Source organism: Chiroxiphia lanceolata, chromosome 18, assembly GCF_009829145.1.
Source record: "Chiroxiphia lanceolata isolate bChiLan1 chromosome 18, bChiLan1.pri, whole genome shotgun sequence".
In the NCBI taxonomy this organism is placed as follows: Eukaryota; Metazoa; Chordata; class Aves; order Passeriformes; family Pipridae; genus Chiroxiphia; species Chiroxiphia lanceolata.
In genome coordinates, this window is record NC_045654.1 from 11,382,880 (window position 1) to 11,409,339 (window position 26,460).

A 26,460-nucleotide genomic window follows, 5' to 3' on the forward strand; every position below is an offset into this window, starting at 1 on the left:
TGATGTCTGCGACGTTTCTTTTGTATTTTCAAAGCTAGGAAGGAATTTCGCACCTCTTAGGCTGTCACTCAGCCCCAGGTAGAACACTGCAGTCCCCAGAAATGTCTACAAGAACAAAATACAGCCTGTCTTTTCATAAACCCCTCATGGCTGTAGCCTCAAGGTGAGGAAACCTAACTTGGAAGCAGCAGCATTGCTCTTACAGCACCAACTCACTTGTCATTAAGGCCTTGGGCACCTAAAGATGGAAACCTAAAGAGAAAATCCTGTCAATTTAGACTCAATCCTGTGCAATGTGCTCTAAGAAGACCCAGCTTGAGCAGGCAGGTTGGACCAGGTGACCACACTGGTGGGACCACAACCCTAGGAGAAAGCAGTTTGTTATTCAAACTCACCTTAGAATACATACAACTGATAACAGCAGCTTATCAGTTCACATCTGAGCTCTGCTTTAACATTTCAGCCCACGGAAAGAGAACAAAATGTCAAAAAACGTTGGCACTATAGCAGGAGTCTTAATGAAAATAGATATTGTGAAATATAGCTGTTTATTCCCAGCTCAGGCCACTACAATTGACTGTTCCAACTGGCTTTAACACCAGCACTCCAGCCTGGTGCAGCTGGGAGCAAGATGGCTCAACTTCTAGTTGGTCTGTTGCTGTTCTCTCAGCCTTTTTTTTTTGTTTGTTTTTTTTTTATCATTGTTACCAAATTTGACACTAATGAACTTTCCCGAGCTATTTTTCTTGTTTTACATGTTGCTTCTTTTCCACACGAGCTCAGGGGCTCGTGAGGGTCAGAAGCAGATGGCTGCATCCTTCCTGCATCCACCAGAAAGCACCGTCTGCTCTGACAACATTTTTGCCTGTGTGGCACAGGTAATACAAAAAAACCTGTCATCGTTGCTACGTGTGTTGGATCAAAGGTGGATTAAATGCTAAACAATTCTGGTGATTGGTATTCCAGTAGGTATTCACAGGGTACTGGAAATGGCTGAACACATTGCATTTCCTCACTTAATTCTGCTGTAAGAGCAAGAGAAGCTACACAGAAATCTGTCACTGGCCCACATCAAGATGTCTCAGTGTGTGGTACTACCTATTACTGAAAACAATTATACAAGAGGAGACAAACAACTGATAATTACCAGGCTTTACATGCCCATTAGGTTAAGTATTCTTGAAAGTATATTCATCTAGCATCACATTTGCATTCTGATAGCAGATGAGAGAAATAGGATATTAAATCTATTGGTTCCCTTAGAGGGCAAACAGAGCAAAGGGGTCTATTAAATCACAAAAGGGGAAAAAATTGCTAGCTATTCCCCATGTATTGTCTGACCTCTCTTCAAAACCTGCTAGTGTGTTTAATATGTTTAACATACCAAACAGGGAGGCTCTAAGGTATTCTAGTTCTGTGTTAAAGGAAAATAATCAACTCTCCTGTTGACTTGACACTGGGTAATTTAGCCTCACATTTCTTTCTTGCTGCAAAATGGACTCAGATTTTTTTTTTTTTTGGTAAAAGATTATGTAATCTAAAGATAAAATCAATATTACAAATGCAAAAGTCCTTTTTATCTCTCTTTTTTTTTTCTTCTGGATTAGCATTTATTTCGTTTGAAGCAACACAAGTCATCTGAGTATCACGTACTAATCATTTCTAGTTTTTCCAAAGCTCCCTGGCACATTTAGCAGTGAATTAATTACGTCCTGCAGAGAGCATCTTCTCCTTTGACTACTAAGGACCTAAAAGCTTCTTGTCAGCACCTCTATGAATCAATCACATGCTTCATCCATGCACAGTTTGCATTGGTTTGTTGTTTTTTTGTTTTCAAGTGGCATCCAGATCCAACAGCAGAAACCTCTGACATGGTTTCAAAGCTACTGGTACCTGAGTTTCCTGTGGTATTGCAGTCACCTATAGGAACAAACACCCCACCAGGAACAAACTTGTGAATGAATGAATTACTGAGTCCTCTCCCTCTTCATGGAGATGTCAGTCACCCCCAGACTGTGACAGTGCCAGTGATGCAGAGAAGGCTTTGCATTACATTTAAACTCTTTATTTCAGGCTCGAAGAAAAATCCCTCACCAGAGAAGAGAGCTTTTGTTTTAACTGAGCTGTCTCACCAGCCTCCAGCAAATCCAGCTCAGCCTCTAGAAAAAGCCATATCTGCTGCACTATGAAGAGGAGAAGTTTGCCATAACTGAAAAAGGTTTTGCAAATAATGTCTTAAGAAATAAATGTACAGTCAATCTCTTGGTGCCTCTCAGGAGAAATTTTAAAAAGCACATTGCACTCACTAAGTTTCTGTCTGACAAGACCAGTGCAATCTCTGCCAAGTGCCATCCTTACAAGCTTTTCCTAAGACAACTGTAGGAAGAAAAACAAACAAACACTGAGTCTATTCAGGAGCAGTTATCCCAAAGACTGCTGACGCTGAATATGTAATAGTGCCTGGCTGGTCTGAAAACACAGACAAATACCTGAACGTAACCAGAGGGGGCACAAGACATCAAAAAGAATTATTTCCATGCTCAAATGCACTCGTTCAAGTTCAAAGGCTAAAGTGAAAGACTGTCAACTAGATAATGACTTAAAAAATTGCTTAAGGCTTTGAGTGGCCACTGGAAACATCCTTCACTGCATCTACATGCAGCTTTGAAAGCAGTTCCAGAGGGATTGTGGACACTTGTTCTGGATAAGTGGCTGCAGAAAATTCAGTGTATTCAAAGTGGCCAGTGCTGCCACACTCAGGGACAAGCAAGCACCAGGTACATTTACAGTTCCACACGGTCATGACAGGTTTTCAGGTAAAGCAGCTGAAACGTCAGCAAGGTCACCCACTCTACAGTGCTGAATATGGACAGATACTGGGTGCCAACACTCAGACAAACTGTCCCAGAGACCACAAAGTTCAATTCAGCCTTCCCATAATCCCAGTTCTCCATCTGTAACTGAGGGTGGTGACACTGACTGTTCCATACAGGTGCACCACCTGTAAATGAAAATACTGTAGACAGCTTGTTGCAGTCACTGTTGAACTAGGCTGATTCAGAGCAGCTATTTTATTTTTAAGGGGTTTTTTTTTATCAGACAGACAAATAATAACACACAGGAAAAAAAAAAGAACACATGAAGTCCATTGTAGGTGGAACACAGTGAAGGAGGATGAGATCAGCTGTAAGTAGGCTGCTGTCCTATGTGAACTTCCACTTGATTATTATTTATCAGAGAACAGCATTTAGTCCTGTATTCAAAGTGCCTGAGAATACTTAGTACAAAAGCTCTGGTAACTCAGTCCTCTCAAAATTATTCTGAGCCACTAGAGTCATAATTACACTGTCATAATGAAGAGGGAAAAAAACCCCCACGTTCCAACAACTAAATTCTTGTTGTAAATTGCATTATGAAAGTGGTAATTCCCTCTGAAGTAGGCATTATCATGTCTTACTGCCCACATCAGTTCATTATGGTGCCTCTACCATCCCAGTGGAGCCTTTGCTTAGTAAATCAATGTTTTGGGATGATATTGCCAGCTCGGGACTTATTACTTAATTGAATATGGAAACATTTAGGCCATTAGCATACATTTAGAAGTGTCTTATTTCACAGATGTTAATTTATCTTGGGGAATGCCCTTCTTTCTTCCCCCCTCCTTTTTCTCTTTCAGTTCTTTCCCTGCAGCCAACTTATTTATTCAGCTAGGTCCTAGTTCACCCATTTACAAGCCCGTGGTGAACAGCTTGCTATTTTAAAACATTCCCAAACTGACATTTGAAGTCTGTTTTCCAAAAAGTGCAGAGCCAAGCACTTCCTACCTTCCCTCACAGCTGAAAAGTATCACCAACTCCAGATGATTAAGAAAACCTAAACATCTTTAGCTAAATAATGAGATTTTTCAGGTATTCCAAATTGTTTTATCCACCTAATTATTACAAGATCTCAAAGCTGTGCAGAAAGCTTTTTTCCATGGGTATCCTGCTTGGGGAATTTTTAATTGAAAGATAATATATTCCCACTAACAAAAGGGTCAAGAAGCTAGAATGATACAGTGGAGGAATTTCCCACTGCTCCTTCATTATTAACATATATTGGGAAACTTAAATTCATAAAACTTGCCGACATGCACGGGGCCCTGCATGTCCTAAAGTGAGCTCCTGGGCACTGTGGATGTGTGAAGTCCCAGAGTTTGGTTTCTTTATCATGTTTCATGAACCTCTGTATGGTCACAAGCAGGTTGCTGGGAAGCCCTGCTCTCCATGTGACACCCTGCATGGGAACTGCTGAGGGGCTCCCAAAGCCTAAGAGGCTGCAGATCACTCGAGTGATATACAATGATTTCCTGGATATATTTCTATTTTCACAAGCTACCTCAACTGGATCATTTGTTAGAGAGTACAAAATTCTCTGACCACTCCACAGGCAGCAGGAAATAAATGTCAAATGCTTGAGTAAAACAGAAAGTTGTTTGAACATCCAGTTCTATCTCAGGGCAATATCCACATAAACTCTTTGAGAAAAATATGGTTTCATTATTCAGAACCACGAGGTAATTTAAATACCTTGCAGCCTGAGGTTTTGTGCATCCTGACTCATCCTCGTGCCGTTTCCAAGCCACACAACCTGATTAATGAGCGTGTTTAGATATTTGCACGGGTCATCTCGGATTGCTTGCAAGAATTTAGATGAGCACACAGCAAATTCCAGCACCTGTGTAGGTGCTAGAGCAGGAAATGATACTGGAGGAGAGACAGCACTATTACAAGGTGGTGTTTCAAAGGGAGCCAGAGAAATGAAAGAGGCAAATACAATAGCTGCTTTTACTGAAACCCTTGTTAGGAGTGTATATTGTTCCTCCCAGCAGCTTTGATGTTTATTCTCTCAGTGCAGCTCCTTTCTCTCTCAGCAACACACACACCTACAGCTCCTCTCCTTCCCCCTTGCACTAAAGCAGTGGATGGCTTATTTAAACACCTCTCTGAACTACAGTGGTAATGGTGAAAATTGACTTTTCCCCTTCTGGGTTCAAATTTGTCCACAAAAGATTCCTTCAGCTGGTGGTGGCCGACATTTTTCTTTCAGCTTTTACAGATTGCTCCAACATACAGACTGGCAGAGCAATTACTGTCTCTGCTAAATCTAGAGCACACACGTGCTTTAGAAAGGGTATTTCTACGTAGAACTTATTTCTTTTTCTTTGATAAATCAAAGTCAATTAGCACTTCTAGTTGCAGAGAGAAAAAAGCCTTCATACGTGGACTGTAAAAGTTCAAGGACCAGATGCAAGCAATCCTATCCCTTTACTAAAATAATAAACAAAGCAATCAAGGAAAAACCCACCAGGTGATTTAGAGCCATTTTCAACCTCTGTTAGCTTGAGCAATGATAGGCAATTCCTCAAAAACATGAAGCAACCCAAACACTTCAAAGCTTTTAGGTATTAGGTCTAAGGATCTGTAGGGATATCTTATTGCTGATAAACCTTTACACAGCACGTTGCACCAAAATTCACCAGGCACAGTTAAGAAAGGAATGGGTAGACCACAGTTTAAAATAAAAAGTCAGAACACAAAGTTTCCCTACAGTCCTTCAGAGCAGATGTCTTTTCTGCTTACATCAGACAAATGCACAATCACATGGATAAGTCAGAGAGCCACTGAAGTAGCTCCATAATATTTTGTGAGCTCGGTTCTCTCATTTCAGCACGGCAGAACACGGCACCTTGCACAGGCTGAGGGTTTCTGCCCAGCACAGCTTGCATGGTACCAAATCCACAGTGTAGATGTGAGAATGTAAAAAATTTTTACTCAAAGACCAATCAAAAAATAACTAATGCAAACAAAATAATACTCACATTTGGACACAGGCTCCAAATATGTCACTTTCTATCAAAATACTGAACAAAAACTCTATACTGAAAGTAACTATGCTATTAAATAGATACACAAATGTATCACTAATGTTTCAGTAATGAAGCTTCTAAAGAGATCTACAGAGGAGTATATGCTGCACTAAGTGTTCAAGGATCCCATCAATTTGGGCAATTATGCCAAATATCTCATCTCAGGCTGTGCAGTTTTAATATCCTAAAGGCAATACTTCCTCTGTTGACAGTCAGTGTTTAGTTTCATGGTTTTAAATTAACTTTTATAGATTTAGATCAGATTATAGCTACTATAATACACTTCTGATCAATTATTTTGTGCAATGGAATACCCGCCCTGGGCTGTATTACTATTGATATTCTGGGTGATGGGGTTAAATGGATCAGCCAGCATAGACATTGATTTTGTAATAGTTGCTCCCTTTTCCTCCGTTCTCATACAATTTTCCTACCCCCAAAAAAAAAAAACAACACCAAAAAACCCCCTCTTTTATTAAGTAAGGCTTTGATGAAAGAGAAAAAAAACCTGTTGATGAGTCCAGGGTTTAGCAGCTTTCAGCTAAAGGTGTCAGATGTGTGATCACCAAAACATCAGTGGGAAATGGTGTGGGGAAGGCAGGGAATGGGGATGGATCATTTCTTGCTCTTTTTCCTTTTATTATCTTTTTAAACCAAAAATTGAATTTTTGTTCTGCTGCTGAATTCTTCCATCAGGAAAATAATATCTAGGTGGCCTAGGAACCAGTGATATTCTTGGAACACAGGAAAACAAAACGACTCACTGGACGGGAGAGGCAATTGCCTCAGATGTGTCATTTGACAAAGCTGGAGAGCACAAAGGAACGAGAGATAATAGCAACAGTAAAACTGCATAAATAAGCTCAGGGATAAAATGCAGAGATGGTTGGTTTGAAAGTAGTTAACACCAAGAACAGATGAAGGCATCCTTCCCAGCAGTGGTGGTGGCAGCAGAAAGAGAATATGAAGACATTGCAGTGACACTGCCTGCCTTGTGTCTGGCAACTCAGCAACAACGAAAGGAGAGAGAAAACTGGTCTGAAAAGTGACTGATGCTGTGGAAACTGGCATTTGATAAAGCTACAAGACAATTTATTAGAACATACAATGGCTCTACATAAGTGTTTCAAGGATGGGGCAGATCTGCTTCTCTAAGTCATAGCTTTAAAAATCTAAAAGGGCTCAGATTTGCCATTAGAAATGGAAAACTAATGTTCCAGTTTTTTCGTGATCAAAAATGCACTTTGAGGTTGCCTGATGCATTTCACATGAGTGTGTTCATCCTGGATAATTTTTACCCTTTTACCCTTAAAAAAAGTGAAGGCAACACTGAGAAGTCAAAATATTTAAATAATTTTTCAAATCAAAGAAGTTACTTTCTCCCCATGAAATTCCTTATTCCTCAATGTACTTTGCCTTTATTTTTAAAAGTATTTTGAAAATTGGAAAAATCTTTTCCTGGATGGAGTTTCATGTTTTACTAGAATATTACAGGAAGAGAAAAGAAGTTCATTGACTCAGAGTTTTACAAGGATTTTGTACATGTTCAGCCACCGAGGTACAGATAAAAAGAGAGCTCCTAAACTTGTCACTAATAACTAGGAAAGAACAAGAAACTGCAATGGATATGTTCATCATGTATTGGATGCATAATCCCCTGGTCCTGATAAAACAATGAGAAATCCTTGCACAGATCAAACAGCATCAGGGGGAGTGTGCACAGCACAACACTGTGTTATCTCAAACCACAACGTTTGGGGCTTCTTTATCTGTATTAACACACCTTCAAGTCACACCGTTGCCAGCACAGTGCCCTTGACCAAACCCCTCTTCCTGTTGGCTCCACTCTCTCAGTCAGGGGGGGATTTAAGCACATCCCAGTGACATCTCCCACTATTAGGTGGAAGGGTGATGGATGACAGGAGCGGCACCTGCAAACAAGGCGGCTCACACCTTGTCAGTGCCAATCACACTCACCATCTGTCTTCCATTTATCCAGCACAGACCTGACAGCCTTTCTTTCATATTGTTTCGTTTCTCGCTACAAAAGGAGCCTCTGATGTTTTCTCCATTGAGAACTAAGTAGTTCTACAGGAAGAAAATAAACCTCGTAGACGTCGGTTCCATTCACTGGGGGGGGGGGGTTGTGGCACTCCAAATCTCCCCATTTCTAAACAAGCCACCAATAAAACAAAGCAAAAAACAAACCTGCATTTCCCAGCTATAACCAAGTTAAGTTGATTTTTGCTAAGGTTCTTCAGATCCCTAAATTAACGAGTTATACTGAAAAAAATAGCTTTCCCCAGCTACATCTCCCAGTGTCTCCATAATGTCACAGGAACAATAATTCTGAAGTACTGGATCAGCAACCCAGAAGTGCAATCCCAAAGAGCACAGCTGTGGAACACAAAACATGGCCTTTATATGCACATCAGCCTACTTTTCCTCTTTTTCTATTATGGTGGAGGTTTTACAGTTGTGTTATGTGGACACCCCATTCTCTCAGGTGGTTGGAACATGCCCTCTGAAAAATACAGAATCCCTAAAAAAGGCCAGATTCACTGTGTCCTTTCCTGAAGCCTTCCTATGTCAAGATGGTCGATTTAAGGCAGGTTCTCTTTCTGTCCTCCGGGATAAAAGCAGAACTTTGATGTTAAGAAGGTAACCTGTTGTTGCATCCAGACTAAAGGCTGACTCCTGGGATGGAATGTGTGACTCAGTTTCACTGCTTCCTTTTTATCCACGAGAAAAACAAATCCTAGGAAAATAATGCTTCAGTGTCAAAGAGCTCCTGTTACTGTAATGTTTGTAGTTACCAAGTGATTAGGAGAAGAACTGTAGGCAAACAGACCCCTCTCAGCAGGACAAGCCAAATAAAGCTCCCCAGTCCTATGACTGCACGGCCAGAACAGTGACCCTGCAGCCTGGTGGTCCAACCCCTTGTGATCAGTCCTTGCCCAGGCTGGAGTCAGGCTCTGGGAAGTACCAACAGCAGGGTAAGAATCCCGGGATACACCACAGCCCTTGGTGCTGCTGCAGTGCAATAAAGCAGAATAATAAGGCAGCTGCAAAGGCCGCTCATGTGAGTAATGGTTTGCTTGATCTGTCCCTCGGTTTTCTGACACCTGCTCAGTCAATGTGACTTTGATTCTCAAGGCAGAGGATCTTAACTGGAATAATTCTAACAGAAGGAACTATTTTCTTCTTCATATAATCCGCCAGTGCAACAGGAGCTAATAGAGTGCCCTAGAAGTCAATAGTTCTTAAGTACTTGTCTCCACACTGCTCCTGACAACTTTGGGGCCATTAGCAAGTCACTTAGAAATGCAGGAGAGCTATTTTCCCATCATAAGATGGAGAAAATTATATTTGCTTGACTACCTCATAAACAGGCTATGAAAGTTAATTCATGCTTGTACAGTATGCTGAACAGGCAGAAAAAAACCCCAACAGTCTGCTCGTGAAACCTTTCACCAGCCCTTAACAGAGGTGTGATTTCACCTCAGCACTGCTGCAGAAAGGCCACCACTGTCCAAGCTTATATTAGGAAATAACATTTATTGTGATGAAACAATAAAGACACAAGGCTCATCTTCCTATGTGCCAGTATGTGACTGCTGCTTACTTCAGTGTACCACTTGATCTGGGTGATGGCACTGAAAACAGCCCAGGAGACCATTCAGAGAGATTCACCTTGTTAAAGGCCACATCAAGCTGCAAGGTCTGGGAACCTTGAGGGTTCTGTGAGCTTGCTGTTTAAAATCTCAAGGTGCCATTGAATAGTGTCAGGCACAGTTACCTTTCCTAAACACCCACTTTGCCTCTAGTCTATTAAAAAAAACCAAAACAACAACCCCAAAACCCTGAGAGTGCTGTATTCTTTTATCTTTTCCCTCTGACGATTTGGGCAGGTTCTAAGATTAACATCCCCTTAGCACCAGAAGCTCTCTTTTGGTCATTCCTTACACTTTTCCAAAGACATTTTGCCAAACTTGGCAAGGGAGAGAAGCAAGAAAGATCAGATCTCCTGAAAGTGCCTCACATGCACATTTTTTTATGCCTTCTAAAAATCAAGAGTCATATCCAGACTCTAACATTAGAGACATGAATGCTAAATTTGCTATAATTGGATATAGACTTCCAGATCTATTAAGGTCATATTGCCAAAAGAAACTTCTTTTGCCTGTGGTACCATCTCTTGGTGAAGAGATTATAGTAAAGGCTCCAAAAAAGGGAAAACAACCCAACCTGGGGAGCCAATGTTTGGGAAGGGGCTGTGGGTTTTCAGTCCAGCCTTTTGCTTTACTGCTGAACAAGATCATGACCTGGCACCATCAGTCAGACAACCAGCTCAGTCACCTGAGACCTTTTTTAAACTGAAGAAATAACCATTAATGGAAAATTGCAAATTCCCTGCCCTGTTCTTCGCAAGCACAAAGAACCAAGAGAAAAAGACTAAATTCGGTTTTACAGCGAGACTGAGCAGTGAAACAGTTGACATTTAGAGGCTTTTATTCGAAAGAATCAGAGAGGTTTTAGTTGTTTTTAATTCCTCTTCTCTCCCTGGTTTTAAATTGCCTAAAGAAGGCCACAAGATCAGTTAGAAAAGGAAGGGGGGGGGGGGGAAGTCAGTTATGAGAGGACTTTAGAAGTTGTTTAAACCAAAATGTGGAAGGGGATGTTTAACTGACAGATCCAAAGCTACAGAAGGAAGAAGTGAAAAATGTACAATTTGATTCTTTTCAATCTGTTAGAAGAGGTACAAATTCAGGGTTTGGATACCATGAAATACTCACATAATCTAAGGCCTAGAGAAAAGCCCATCTCATTACACAGAGTTTGACGTGGCTGGTCACCTCCCTGATCACCACTTATTCCCTGATGGTTTCTACTTCTAAAATATGATTTAGTTCAGCACTAAGAATGAGATTTGATTTAGCTCAGCACTAGAAGAGCACACAAGCAATTTGATAAAATGCCAGTCTTGTTCAAATTTTCTTGCTGTATAAATTGAGTGCTAATGATCTCAGCTCTGCTCCCCTCATGTATTCATGCAGCCCTTTTCATGTTTGCTGGATTAATATTGATCAATTGTTAGATAAAACAGCAAATAAGAGAAGTTCATGTAACAAACTCTTGAGGCCTTTTAGGAAAAAATTTCCCAATTATCAATAAGAACTGCTTATTCAGTACCACAGTTTCACAATTAGCATTAGAAAGAAGACACTGAAGATACCACAGAGAGACCACAAACCCTCTCAGTGGTTTATAGAAATGGCACCTACATATGTCCAACCCCCAACTTGGGTTTACAAATGCAGAAATAACACAGATGGAGTTTATACAAAAACTCAACTTTCTCACAATATCAGAGGTTTACAAGTTTCTATTACAACCTTCTGTCATTTCCTTAGAAAAATGGTATTTCATATTTTTTTTACTTCTTTTCTCCAGGAATCTCTTGATAGAATTTGACAGTGAAACCCCAAACTATATAGTTGTGCTATAGGATAGCACAACTTAATACCAACTTAACAGCAGGAAATCAGGACACTTCTTACTGCTAGTGAGGCTAAATTGGATTTCCTCCAAATGAAAAGATTTTCCAGTAGCTACTCACTCAGCAGCAACAGCTAAAGAAAACATTTAAGTGGAGTTGGGCTCCACCAGATAATCCAAGGATACAGCTCTGCCTTCAGCTGCTAAGCCTTAGAGAGAAGGACACGCAAGAACAGCAACACAAACTGCACTGCAGCTCAAAATTAAACAAGAATGCACTCCTGGGACGTAGGATCATCCCACCAGGACACTTTGTGCTGCCCTCAGTGGCACTGGTGCCAACTTCTCAGCTGCTGGCAGAGTCCACAGCATCATGAGAAAAGAGATGGATGCGACAGAAAGGCACATTTCCCAATGTCCTGGTGAACTCTGGCATCCCAATTCCAAAATCAGATTTGGGAAACAAGGGGATCTATAATCATCAGTTGCTGTCAGAACTTCATTTAAGGTATTAAGGGTAATAACTTCATATAATTTAGAATGCAGGATTCACTAAGTATAATTATAAATTGAATAACTTAAAAAAACCCACCTGTTTTTTTCAGTCATGAATTTATCTACTCCTGACACTCAGCAGCCCAAGGCAATGCTGCCTCTATAATTTCTTTGCTGATTCACCTCCAGAAATAGGAAAACAAATTTAAAAGGTTGCAAGCAGAAAGTATCAACCCTGTTGATACTTTTAAACTAAAAAGGTTGCATTTTTTAGGCCCAACAAAAACATGCTAATAAAAGAGAGCTGGATCTACACTGCAGATTCAGAAAACTCGTGTTCCTAAGTTTAGGAAACGGTGGCATCCCCACAAATATTGATTGCAATGTCTGTGACACAGCACAGTGTTCATGACCAGCTGGGTGCAAACCAGGAATTGTTTAACTGCATAACACCAGAGCTTGGAGGCTTTAAATTTTTAAACCTTTAAAAAAAGGTTGTGAACACAACCCTCCCACGGGGCCAGTTACAAACAATACAGCCAATAATTAATTCCCATTCAAACAGGATAAAGGCACAGGACATTCGATCACCTGTTTATAAAGACATTTAATACTGCTTCTCTGGGAAGACTTAATTGCCTGTTGCTTGTATACAGCATGTCATCATCAAATAATTGTTGATATTAGTGGTGATAAAATGGCTTCAGAGAGATTAAGTGACTTGGCCAAGACCAAAACAGGGCACAAGTGTGTGAATGAAGCTGAGAAATGAGCTTCCTAAGGCTCAGTGCCCCTGTCTAAGCTCGCAGCCTGGTGCTTACAGGGTTCCATATTTATCCATCATTTACATTTTGCCTCCTTCCCTTCCTCTGACTCTCACACCCACAGAGAATCAAGACAAACATTTTTAATCTCTCTAGATGATTAAAAAGAACACCCTAGACCTTGGCCCTTTCACAGAGTTAAAAGCAGTCCACCAGTTTCATGTTCACTACTCTGAATCTTCCATTGCACAGAACAGCAGCAGGAGATAAAACCAAAGGCACCTCTCCCTATATATTTTAGTACTTAGCAGTGTCTGGAAGGCTCCCCTTGAAGACAATTTCCTATTAGAAAGGGGACAACGTTTGAGCATAATAGTTCTGAAACACAAAATATTCAGTAGTGATGAGTAATTTTTTACTTTTGGCTGTTTTGCATGTCTGTTTCTTCCTTTTTGACCTGTATATCCTATATTTTCCATCTGTTCAAGCCATAATTTCCAGTCCACTGGAGCAAAAGCAATGGTAAAAGCATTTTGCCAGCAGCCCTTGGCCTCACTTTATGAATACAGTTCCAAGTCTTGCTGCCACTCAAGGTAAAACTTCTAAAAATAAGGGACTGTGTCAAAATAAAAATTAACGCAACTTTTTTTTTCTCATAAAAGCATTATAATGGGAGAAGGGGGAAGGGACCCTTTCCTTTATCAGAGAGAAGATCAGACTGAGAAGAGACCAGATAGATGTAGAACATGTCATGGAGGGATGGATGCAGAACACAGATACTACAATTCTGACCAAAAAAACCCACCAAAAAAAAAAAAGCTTAGACACACTCTAAGTAGATCAAAGACAGGCAATGGTGCTTTAGAAGAACAGTTAAACAGATGTTATAACTACTCTGATATTGCAGCAGATTATAGTCTGAAAACCAGGTACTGTTAGAAAAGCAGGTCAAGAGAAATCAAAACTCATGAAAGCAGCATGAGTAACACAAGCTGTTACAGAAGTTTGTTTTTAGAAGGTAACAGCAAACTGATGTTACTGAAGACAAGAATGCCACACTTTTCATTTTGAACTGATATTTGCTATCTATTTTTAGCTTTTTTGTTTTGTTTCATGATGCCTTAGATCTCGAAATAAAAAGCTAAAATTCAAACACCTCTTTTCCTTTTTGCTCCAGAAAATTCATTTTAGAAGCATTCCTTTAAAAGTTCAGGTGTTCAGTTTCATCCTAATTGAAACAAAGCAAGGTTTTTGAAAATTTTATAAACCTACATGTAATACAATTATCATGGTTATAAGTAGCTCCACTTCTAATGGATTACAGCTCGTGGAATATAGATGCTTTGAAGTGAGATTTCTAAGTCTCTACATTTACAGAGTAAAACAATGAGCAGCTTTTACCTTCATTATCTTTTAGATAAAAAAGGCTTTTAATGTTTATATTTAAACCAATTTTCATATAGAGCAGAAGTTTCCATGCATGCCTGATGTGATATCCCTTTAAAATCATTAGTATAGAGACAGATAAAGCCATCCCTGAATGCTTGCAATGAGAAACTCTGATTGTCTGTCTTGAAATTAGTCACTCAGGAAACAACTTAAATCTGAGGTAGATTGACTCAGAAAATGACAAACTGATGTGGTAAGGAGAGAAGATTTCCTCCTGATGTTTGTCCTCTATCAGATGAAAAGGGAATAATTGTCCTTGAGTCAGCAAACTAAGTGCTGTGGTTATTCTGTTTACGTATCACACACTCGCAAAGGAAAAATGACCTGATTTTATGGCAATCCACCTCCTCCAAAAATCCCCCTCAAATCTCCCTTGGGGAGGAGAAAACAAATCACCAGCTTGAGCCCTGGAGTCATTGGAGTTAAATCTGAGTTAGTCCCTACTCCAGTCCAAGGTAAACATCCACCTTCAACAACGTTGCATGGACAGCTTTGTGCCACTCCAGTAACTGAGCCCTGAATCGTACCTAGGTGAATTCACCAGGGATTTTTGGAGTTTTAGATGTATAACCACCAGAAAAAGGAGAGTGTGTGTCATCTCAAGCCATAATAGAGTATGATTTCTAAGGTGACAGCTCCAATCATCTCTAGTGCTCAGCTGAGCTGTTGGCTGTGGCACATCTGTGGTATCTGTGCAAGTGGGGAGTTCACTGCCCCCTCCTACGATGCACCTGCTTTTTGGAGGTTTGTTTTGAGACCTTTGGCACCAATGGTCACTTCTAGGACAAACACCCAAACCAAATCAGTCTTATCCTCAGAAGCCAGAGCATGACATTTGCCACCAGTTCAAAAAGAGGTGACGTCGCTGCGAAGGGATAAAACAACAAAACCATCATTACACGCACGGGTTTTCCACACGTCTGCCACACAGCCCTCATTCATAGTGCTGGAACAGAGTGGCAAACTTGAAAAGACAACTGGACATGCAAAACACATCTGCTCTCACTCTGACACAGCCCAGCCTTGGCAGTTCTTTCTTGTATTATATTGGTGGTTCCAGGGAGCTTCCTCCTCTATAACACCTCAATACTCGGAAAGAACGAAGGGAATCAATGCAGCACTTGTTACATCAAAAGCCAACCACACCCCCTCAGGTACTTTTTCATTTTCAGAAATGGTTTTGGTAGATCAACAATACTTAGGAACCTCCAACATTCTATAAAACAGCACCAGGCTTACAACAAGTTGGAGAGAAATGTTTAAGCACATGAATCCTACTTAGATGCCTAATTCTTGCTCATTTCCTATAAATACTTTGGCAGATTTAAGTTTTAGTAATCTTAACATGAGTTCAATGAGAGATTACGAGAACTGCAAACTCCAGCTCTGGCGGTTTTAAATGTTATCTCCTATTAGTGCATAGATATGTTCCAGCTCTACCATTTCAATCTTTGTAAGTACTCCTCAAAGGACAACTTCAGGAAAAGGCCTTTCTCGCTCCAAGAGATCACATCTTCGATAATTCATACAACACTAGACTGAACAATGTAAGAGATGTTGAATCAACCAACTGCAACACAATTTCTGGAGAGCAGCAACTGATGGACTGTTAGACAATTTATACAGAGAAAGTGACTTCCCAAGCCAAGAGGAGAGAAACAAAAAATAAGGTACCAAAGAAACACAAAACAGCCTTACCTCAGCGTGAACTGATCTTCTGTTGAGTTTTTAGCAACAGATACAAGGAAAGTCAAAATGTCCCCTCGCTTGACAGTCTTTGGTGCATACTGGATGACAATATTATTATCCAATCTCATTTCATTTAAAGAAGGGGCAGCACGTGTCTGGTAAAGGAAAACACTTCCAATCCTCTGCAAGGGAGGTCCTGACTCATCGACGTCGTTGCGCCCCGATCGGATCCCGTTACTTTTCCTTACATCCTCCTTGGTGCACTCCCCTTTCTCATCTCCCGGTTGGATGGAATAGTAAAGCTCCACGGGGCTCCCTTCGGACTTATCCGTTTGTTTCTTCCTGCCGGCGACGACCGTGGGGGGGTTGAACCAGCTGGGCAGGAGCTCCAGCTCCGCCACACAGAGCCCCAGGTCCCCTTGGAGCCTGCAGCTGCCTCGCACCTCCCGCGTCTCTCGGAAGGCGAACACCCGCAGGCAGGGCAGGCGCTCCGTGGTGCTGTAGTCATCCCAGTCCCTGCCCACGATGTAGAACAGCACCTGCACCTTGGGCTTGCTGGGGTAGATTTTGTTGCTCATGATGAAGGCCTGAAGTTTCCAGTTAAAGGAGAACTTGTTGGTGGATCCGAACGGATTTGAAGACAACATTAAGTCCTGGGGCACTACTTGCTCAGTGGAAAAAGGTCCGTAGCTGGCATTTAGCACAGGTGGACTCTTGGATTTGTAGATCAGAAAGGATTCCACTCGGGACTGCAGGCTAGAGTTCCTCATAATATCCTGGTTGGCTTCCTTAAGAAAGAAGGAAACATCCGCGTTGTGGATACGATAGGTCACAGGCAAGTAAGTCGGCAGTAAAGAAAATCTCTGTATACTCTCCAGGATCCCTCGACTCTCAGTCACTGTTGAAAGGAAAGGAGAGTTTAAAAGATCAGATCTTCAAGTCATACTGTGATATAACCTCACTGACCCTACCGAGGGGCTCGACAGTGCTGCAGTTGGGATGAGTGGCAATAGCAAGCATCATCAGTCCATGCAGAAGTAGCCTGGGTAGATGATGATTTATCTAGTCAGCTTGGGAAACATTGGTTTATGGTATGTTCTACATGACAGCTGGATTAAAAGAAGCAGCTTGTGTAGGTTTACACAAGCCAAAGGTCACACCTTCACTTGCAATATACATTTATTATTGGAGAACAAAACTACCCAGTCAGCATCTGCAACACCAGATCACTGCACAGGCACATCTAAAAAAAATTGATCATTAGAGCAAGCTCCACCTGGACAGGAAACCAATGCAATGATTTTACATCAAATGCTGGAAATGGACCACTCAGAGTTCACTTCAGCCTCCCTTTCAGCACCCTCAAGCAATACATGGACTTTAAGCCGTTTCCTGCACAAGGCTGAATTTCACTTTAAAAACAGTTAGCACAATAACCATTTACACAACAGCTCCTTCACAGCACTATGGTAGTAGAGGATTTCAAAAAGAGCTTTATTAGCATCCAATTTATAGTCCCTTCCATTTCACTTCATCTATGAAAAGAGGTTTCTTTCCTGTAAATAACTATCAGGATTCAAGCCACTGTTGTTGTCTAACCCTGCATTGTTCCTTAATACAACTGCATTATCTGTAGGCTGTACATCACTGCACATTGAAAGAACATTTTCAATGACACTGAGCCTCCTGTACTGCAAGATATCTCTTTTAACTGTGCCATCGAGCCATTACCTGAGGCAGATTATCATGCTAAAGAAAAAGCTCTGAACCTTTCCAGGAACTGTCAGTCCCAAAGAGCAAAGACATATCCTGCTAAAAAATACAGATGCAAATACAGTATCACCTTTCCTGTTTGAACATCTGACCTTCGTGCTTACATCTACAGCCCTAATTGTGAAATAAATTGCCTTTTTTTCCCCCATGGCAAATTCAAATCCTTACCCTTATTCACAGAAGTGACACAGGCTTACCACAGATGGTATTCCAAGTCAACCCACTTTCTCAAGCTCGAGTTCACAAATGCTTTATTAGTCTTTATTTTTGTTGCTTGGCATCTGACCTAAATACTTATTTGCTCATTCAAGTGCTGTGGTGGCCTAAACTGATGTCAGTTAATCCTAACCAGGAGTATATCATTTAGACACTGCAATTCACTGCAAATCCTCAAACAGGGTAGAGGAGCCTTGTTATCCTCAAATCCCGTGGGAAGGTATTGTTAGTTCCTAAAACCCTCTGAAAACCTACAACCCTCTTGAAAAGGTGACATTCCTCTTCTGATAAACAATTAAAATGAAACCTTGCTTTTAAAAAAGTTTAATTAATGTCAACCAAACCCCATCTAGAACTGGAAATAAATTCCATCTGCAGAATCAGGAAAACAGCCCCAGCACATCAACGTATGAGACTAAATTGCAACAGCAGTAAAAGGTTGAAGGGCTGTGATCCCTAGAGGTGGAAAATTCATCTTGAATCTTGCTTGAATTTAGAGGAAGTCACACCCAAGTCCCACCCTGCTCATTTTTAATAAAGAGTAAATTACAGAGCTTCTTTGCATGCAAAACCCACCATTTTAGCCTCAATCTTTTCAGCATTCAGCTCCCACTCTTTCACTAGACACTCACTGAGAGCAAATGAAGTTTTTAAAGACCTTGTTCTAGATAATCCCCCAACAAAGATTTCCACCAACTCTAAATGGCTTTGCTGGTGCTCAGATTTGCAGGGCTGCATCTCTCCCCTCCAGCCCTGAGGCAAAATCTGTTCTGCTGTTTTACTCCTCAAATCACCCGGCCCATTCCATCCTTCCTCCGTCTAATGTCCCATTTATAAATTCCACACTCATTTTGTACTCCTCCCAACATCTTGGCAAAGCACCATTAAACACAGTGAGGCATCAAGGAAGCAACTTAGAGGGGGGGGGGAAACTCAGGGTATTCAATTTTTTATGTCCCTTATTTTGACTGCAGCTCCCTCCCTTGCATTCCACAGGGAGAGGTACTTTATTTTTGTATTAAAATTAACAGAGTGTTTCGCCTCATAATTTTTTAATCATTTATTTTAGTGCTTAATTATCTAAGGGATTAAAAACCTTCCCTCTATAGTCCCCATCTCCACAGGAAAATGCTCCTTAGAGTTTGTAAATCAATGACTCTTTGGAATAGGAGAGCAACACAAATGAAAAAAAAAAAAAAGAGAGAAGGTGAACTGCCTGTTAAAATAAGGAAACAATCTCACCAGCTAGAGTAGGGACCATAGATTTTTAAATTTCTAGGCAATGGCAAACTGGTCTGCTCACTGTTGAACTTCTCTCTACCAGCAAGCTGGGAACATGTGCTGAATATGAACAGGCTTGTGCTGGGAGCTGACAGCAGCTTTCCAAACAGCCAAAGGCCAAAAATTCAAACAATTTTACACTTTTATCTGGGGAGAGTTATAATCAGTACAAACAGAAAAAAAAAAAAAATCCTCAAAAACAACACTGAGCTCTGCAGTACCATCTGGATTTTGACCGTGAAAGTTTATTGAGGATTCTGAAGGATAGGAAATTAAAAACAAAAACAACTATCAGCACCCTTAATTACAACCACGACTATTTTTGTAAAAATTATGCATGTTGTTACAAAGGCAGAATTGCAGAAGATTACAATTTTGTGTGTTTCTGAGTGAGACCCAGCATAAAAGTGGTGTTTTAAAGATTTAAGTCATATAATCTAACCTAAGTATCACATTATATCTATTCCACCAGCAGCAGCAAAATTGCTCTGGAACAACCCACCTGAACAAGTAAAACAAGAATCACACAGTGATTCTCTCAGTTTATATACAAAAAAATCGTATATATATATTGTTTATAAACAAAACAAAGGATGGGTAACTGAAATGCTGCTAAGGAAACAAAATAAACAGTTAAACTCAAGAACTGCAATTTATCTGAAGGCTTGTCTATATGGGGAACTTGGCAGCAGAATAACTAAGTGCAACATTGCAGGGCATTACCCAGTTCTGTGTGTGGAGGTACAGCAGAGTGCACAGGGCAAGAAAAAAATTTAATTACCAGATTAAACAAACCTTGAGGAGTTTAATCTGTCCATACACACATAGATACCCCTGATCCACAGAGATCCACTCAACTTTGAGTCAATTAGCTGTGTGAGCTGTAAGAACAGTTTATCTTAAGGTGAGACACTGCAGAGGGAAACCCAGACTCTTCCAGGGGACCACAGCAAGTGATGCCTCAGAGCTCTGCTGAAGCCTGAGATCTGGTGAAGACAATCCACTGCGACTGCAGAGGGTGTTACAGCATTCTGGTTTCAAGAGATGATCCCCAGTGCTGTGAGGGAAACCAATAAAATCTAATTTTGATGCTGTGCTTGTGCCAGGAGCTATTATTTCTCAATCCGTTACAACTATGACTGTATTCGACCCCTCATGCTGTGAAATAGTTTATTGAGGATTTCAGTCAGTGGCCACCTGGGAAGAGATGTTGTAACAGGATGGTTTTCTTTTCTCCCTCCTTAGTATATCTGCCTCTGACTGATGCTGTTTAAAAAATACTTGTCATTGATGGAAGAAGCAAAGTATTTGTAGATCAGTAAATTTAAAAATATCTGAGAAAGAGGCAGCATATTCAGTCTCCTCCTGCACAGCCAAAGCTTCTGCATATGATAAATCCCTGAACATGACATTATAAACTTGCTGCATTTGCCTTCCAGAAACTCACACTGCTTTCTTCATTAAGCTATTAATTTTGTACTGCAGCCTGGCTAAAAATCTTCTACCTTTATGTCTCTAGCAGCAGCTCTCAGTCAGTGACAAAAACACTCTTCATAGCTCAGTTTTACTGCAAAGTTATTGACCATGGCTTCAGAAGATTGAACAAATCTGCCAGACCACTAACTTCATTCTATATTACCAGATCCTTGGGATTTCAGCCCTAGCAGTTACTTTATTTTTAAAACTGTTCAATCTACAATCATCCAGCATTCATGAGACAGAAAACTCTTCCAAACAATTATATAATTCTACTATTAAAAAAAAAAATTGCCTTTTTCTTGTATATTGAAGGGAAGAACTTAGGAAAATTGCCTTACCAGCTGCAAGCTCAGGCTGGTAATGCAATAGATGAATTTGTTGCTGTGTCTTGGGGATTGAGATAAGTGGTTCTTTTCACTCAGGCCAGTAATTTTACCTTTTTAGTTAGCTTCAGCTGCTCTCCTTGAATCTTCTGAACATTTCTACTCTTTGTTATGAATTGGAATTATTTTAACCAAAATGTCTAGAAAGAAAAATCTGGTAATGTGACGTATTTTCAGACTGGAAAGCGATGTCACAGGAGTTATCTGTTCCAATAAAACTTGGTGCTCACTTTTGTAAAATTAAGACATTTCTGTCTTAGCCTGGTTAAGTGGCTGAATCCATTGATGCTCAAAGGTGAGGCAGTTTAAAGCTAAGCTACAGGGTGAAGCCCTTCCCCTGGTGCAGTTCAGTCAGTTCTCAACAGAGGGATGATCTGCTCTGCCAGTTTGTGTCACTTAGGATGGACAGAGTCAATTTAGACTGTTACATGAACATCTGAGCAGGATCATTTCCATTTTATACAGTTTGTTGGTTGCTTGTCATGTTTTTTCTTTAGAGTCAAGCATCCTCCACAACCCTTAAACATGCATAAAAATCCCTGGATGACTTACTGTGTTCCTTCTTTTGCCAGACTCATGGCAGCTTTAATTCCCTTAAAACAAGCAGCATTGCATTTTCAAACTCCTGATTAAGTCCTGTGTTTTACTGACAGCAGCTCTATTGACACAGTGACAAAGTGATGGGAGGTTTTGATCTCAGACTGCACAGAAAGAAAGGCAACAGAGGCTTTGTGGCAGTTGCTCCTCTGGCTCGTTGAGAAGAGATAAAGTTGTTATTGGTTACACTCTGCAGAGGTGCCCAACAGCTTCCCAAGGGAGGGAGAACTGCAGGGACAGTGCAGTGCAACGGGCTGTGAAGAACACGGATAGCTCAGAGGAATTGGAGGACAACAAACAAAAACCTGCAAACCCACCCAGGGTCTCGCTGCAGAGGGTTTTCTTTGAAGTCCTTTTCACAGCCACACACCTGATCTGTGCAGTGCCACACAGCCAGGAAAATATTTTAATGAGTCTATCCCACAGATATCCCACCTTGAAAACCGCGTGCCCAGAGTTGTTCCCTGACAAGAAATTGAACCAGAAGCTGCAAGATGAAGGTTTTGTTAGGTTATACCACCTTATATGCACCCAAAATGGAATTACTCAGTACCCAGTTGGACAGGCAAGCTCGCTGCTTTAGTTAGCATCTCATTTTAGCATTGATTCGGGGAATATAATTACATTATTAAATCTTTATTAATTCTGCAATCAGAAGCCTTAACAAAATCAAGACTTCATCAGAAGGAGCAGTATTTGCTTCGAAGAATCTATAATTCAAGTTAATAAACAAGGTTGTAAGCACTGGAAATTGAAGCCAAAATAGTGGCAAGATTTTCCATAAGCCACAAAGCCAGCACACATCCAGGGCTAGGAACGAGACATAAATCACTAATTCCTCTCTCTAGTCAGCATTCAAGATGAACTTTTTAAAGAATATTGGGGTTTTTTAATAAAACCTGAAAATATAAGGGGGTGTTGAGGACTAAATCAGCCAAATTCTCCTGCAGACTTCTATACTTTATCATATAAGCCAAGAAAAACCAAACCTGCTTGTTGAACATATTTGCCACAAATAGGAAAGACAAAGCTGAGCCATCCCATCTCTAGCACAGAAACACAACCTGATGGTGGAACTCCTGCTTACAATTCACAGGAACAGTTCAAGAGGTAAGTTCTTCTGTCCTGAATATGAACTATTGCTTACAACTGAGCACTTCCTTATGAATACATGATTATGTTTAAAAGGGTTCCATGATCACATTATTCCCTACACAGCAGTGTAACACAAGACTGAAACAACAGCTGATGCATTACTGGCACTATTCACACTGGAGCACTGATTTCCCATTATTCTTCACCTACTTGCTTGGAAGTGGAATATCAGCACCTGTCTTCCACACCAGTACAGAAATAAAAATATCCAGCCTATTTGCAGCAAGAACCCTAAATCTTTCCTCCTGTCACACCATTACTGAACAGTTTCCAAAAAATTCTCATCCTTTTGGTAGCAAACACCATCGTTCCAAAGGGCAGGTACCAAGAGAACGGTGATGAGGCTGAATCGATGTGTCACAAACAGGAAAACAAAAATAGAACCCTGGAACACCCACGAGTCATCCATTTATCTATAACAAATTAAAAAGAACAATGGCTTCAAGCCCCAAAATCACCAATTTCTTTTTAAGTCCTCTCCTTATTAGCATTTCTGCCTGCTCTGCCTTCTTCACTTTATAACATTGCCTGGAACAGTTTCATCCTTGGGAAATTATCATTCTTCTCCGAGAGCAATGCTGTTCCCAACTTGCCAGCTTCCCCCTTCTCCCCCAAGTTATTACAACTCTCATTCCAGTTCTACATGCCTGTGCCAAGCTTGTTACAAGGCAAGGGAAAGATTGCTGGAACATCAAGGCTGCAGACTACAAGGAAGAGTTTCTTGGTGAAAAGGCCACTCCTCATTTCTTGTAAGAGAATTTTAAAGAAATTGGAGCATTGGTAAGGAGTGCAACACACATCAAGCAACAGTCACAAAGCAGATGCTGATTGAAGCAAATTAAACTTCACAAAGATGTAGACAAATCATTTGTACCATCATTTCTAAGAGGACTACACGCTTGCAAACCATTCTTCTTCTGAAAACTATCAAGCATTGCTACTGCAGTGAGAAACAAAGTATTTTTATGTGTTGAGTCATGCAAAGGAAGAAGTACTCTGAGCCAAGATGCCTAAACTTCCTGAGAACGTCTGATCAGAAAGACAGGTCAGTTATTGATTTGCTGAAACAGAGTCTGGACTCCTTTGGAAGAGGCAACATTAGAGCTTGCCCAGCAAAGAACCTGAACCACCTTTGCTTCTGCATTGACAATCCTGCTGGATGTCTCCTCCTGAGCAATCCTCTAGGCCATCAGACAATATCTGTTATCTCCACAAAGAAGTTTCCATGACCCAAGTGGGAAAGGAAGAAAATGTATGAAATTCATCCCAGAAGAGTCTCCAAATACAATGCTGACTCAGAAAACAAGAAATACATCTGCAGAGTGATCCTAAATTAAGTCATCCACTCCATCTTCGGTGGTGTACTGTTTGGCCCACTTCAGAGAATTGTCATTCAAGGGTTTCAAGGACTTTGGCACAAGCTTCTGATTTTACCTAAAGAGTGAACCTGGATGGCAGACTTTGTACCTCCTGTCACTGTATCCCAGAGAAAGTGGGATTGGACCATGTTATTTGTGTTGTCAATGGGATGCTTCTGGACCACAACTGATTATATCATTTCTCCACACAACCTCTTTCACACAAGAACTCTAAGTTTGATTTCACAGAAAAATATATAAATTACATTCAGGAAAAGGTCTTCTGAAAGGGGAGCTCTTGCTCCACCAGAGAAAGCAACTGGCACCACAGAAACAGTCCTCAGCCTTAACATGAGCCACCATCTGATGCTTCAAAAGCAGGGCAACAAACTAAAACCAAAATGAATTTATCATTTCCACAAGCCTGCCCATCAGCAACTCCTTGTGGCCTGCCCTAAATGACAATTCTGGAAGCTGAAGCATGACATCAAAGGATTTCCATGCCTCCACGTCTGGAGTGAGAGCAGGCATCTGGTCTTGACATGCATAACCTTATATACATGACTCCAAGGATCAGTAAAGGTCACATACTCATCCAGCCCTTTTCATACTTTAACTCTGTTATTTGACTCGATGGGTTTGTAAATGCTCATCCTTGATACTCACAGACAGACTGTACTCCCACTTGCTGTATCAATCCAGGAATTCCAGTTGCCTTAATGGGCCTGATTGTCTGTCAGATAAGATCTTTTTGACAACAGCACTGCAGTCTGATGACACAATATTTTCTTTGAATATCCCATTTTACTGAAGTTTGAAGAGGCTTTTGTAAATTAATGGTTGATGTTAGGACAGATGACACCTCATCATTCATTAGGAGAGAGATTAACAATCCTGAAGTTGTTTTATTATTCACATTGACAGACAGATAAAGAAATCATTTAAATAAAAGGGCCTCAGAGGAACATACACACCCCTTTATATTATCAAGTGATACAAAAATGATCAGAGAAAGATCATATAACAAAGGCAAGTTCCCACCTGAAAAGGCAGCAAAGTAATAATTACAGAGAAAAGTATTTAGATAAAAGGATGTGACACTTTCACAGAAGATCTGATGTCAGCCTGAACATGAAAGGGCAAAGCAGTGATTGGGGCACCACAAAGTTTACGGTAAGAAAAGCAAGAAAAACCCCAAACCAAGCCCACAGTCACTTTAACTACTGGGGGATAGGGAAAGAGTGACCAGGGGAATTTTTCTGACACTTCCAGACACAGAACATCAGTAACCACAGAGGGCTGTCCCCACTCCATCAACTGCTTGTGATTCAGGGAGGAAAAGGCACCAGCCACGGTGAGATGCTTCACTCCCTCGAGTGTGTCATTGCTTAGGGCAAGAGCTGGGAGCTTTCAGCACTAAACTCACCAGGCCATCCTGACACACACCATTGCCTGGCCTTTCCTGAGATCTTGATGCATTTATTCCATGAACTATAAAAGGTGAGACACTCTCTTAAATGAAAGCAGCACCAGGGCAGGTGCAATCCAGTTAAGGCTCGAGGCACCCCAACGATGAAAGAACCAAGAGACAAGAGCTTCTGTGTCCAACATACTGAAATACTTGAGGCTTTCAATAGTTTGTGTCTCTATTTCTGTCCTCCCCCCATTATATCTCCACTTACAGGGAAAGAAAAAAATGATGAAGCTTTCAAAGATTTAAAAAACAGACCAAAAAAAAAAAAAATCAAACACACAAGCCAAAAAACCCTCACAAAATTAAAAATCTGAAACACCTGCCAGGAATATCTTAATCACACCAGAAATAGTGTTTAAGTCATGTTTGGGAAACAATGAAAAGAACAATAAGGCTGGGTAGCAGAGGAGTGCAGAGTGACAAGAGTCCAGCATCAATTGTCAAATCCCTTATGATAGGGACAGAAATACAGGACTCTGCATGGAACAACCTTAGACTGCTTAAACAGACTCTATTCAGACAATCAGAAGTTGATCAGATTCTGCCTCAAATGCCTGCAAAATTCCCTCTTCATTTTCTGCAAGGATCCCAGGGACTGTGTGCAGGCTGCAGTTCTGCTACCAGGCCATTATTGATGGGAGAAGAAGCGAATTCTGGGCATTAAATTAACACCCGAGTCAGCAAAAGAACAGAGCAGCTTCTGCTGCCGACCTTTTATGAGACAAGCCACGTCTGTGCACCCTAATCCAATTCCACTGGCTTGGGAACTGCAGCACAGAAGTGTTTGTGGTTGCTGGCTGATCATTCTCCCCCTCCAGAGTATTTTTTTTTTTTAAATTTATTTTAAATCTTTTAATCCATATCGTGCCTCTACATCTTGCTGCAGGCTCTGTGCCTAATACTGAATTTGTACAAGCAACAATTACAATATTGATCATCG

The 26,460-nt window shown here is 40.8% G+C and overlaps 1 protein-coding gene across 3 annotated transcripts in view; it reads right to left on the minus strand.

Annotated features, from left to right (window-relative positions):
• Window positions 1-26,460, minus strand: part of TMEM132D (transmembrane protein 132D) — a 228,325-nt gene that overhangs the window by 158,292 nt on the left and 43,573 nt on the right. For 2 of the 3 annotated variants that reach the window (XM_032706180.1, XM_032706182.1), the window contains exon 2: window positions 15,814-16,702. In XM_032706180.1, coding sequence (XP_032562071.1) covers window positions 15,814-16,702 — 889 coding nt within the window. Of the gene's footprint in view, window positions 1-15,813; window positions 16,703-22,834; window positions 22,883-26,460 lie in introns of those variants that run through there. The other variant, XM_032706181.1, reaches the window with a different exon arrangement.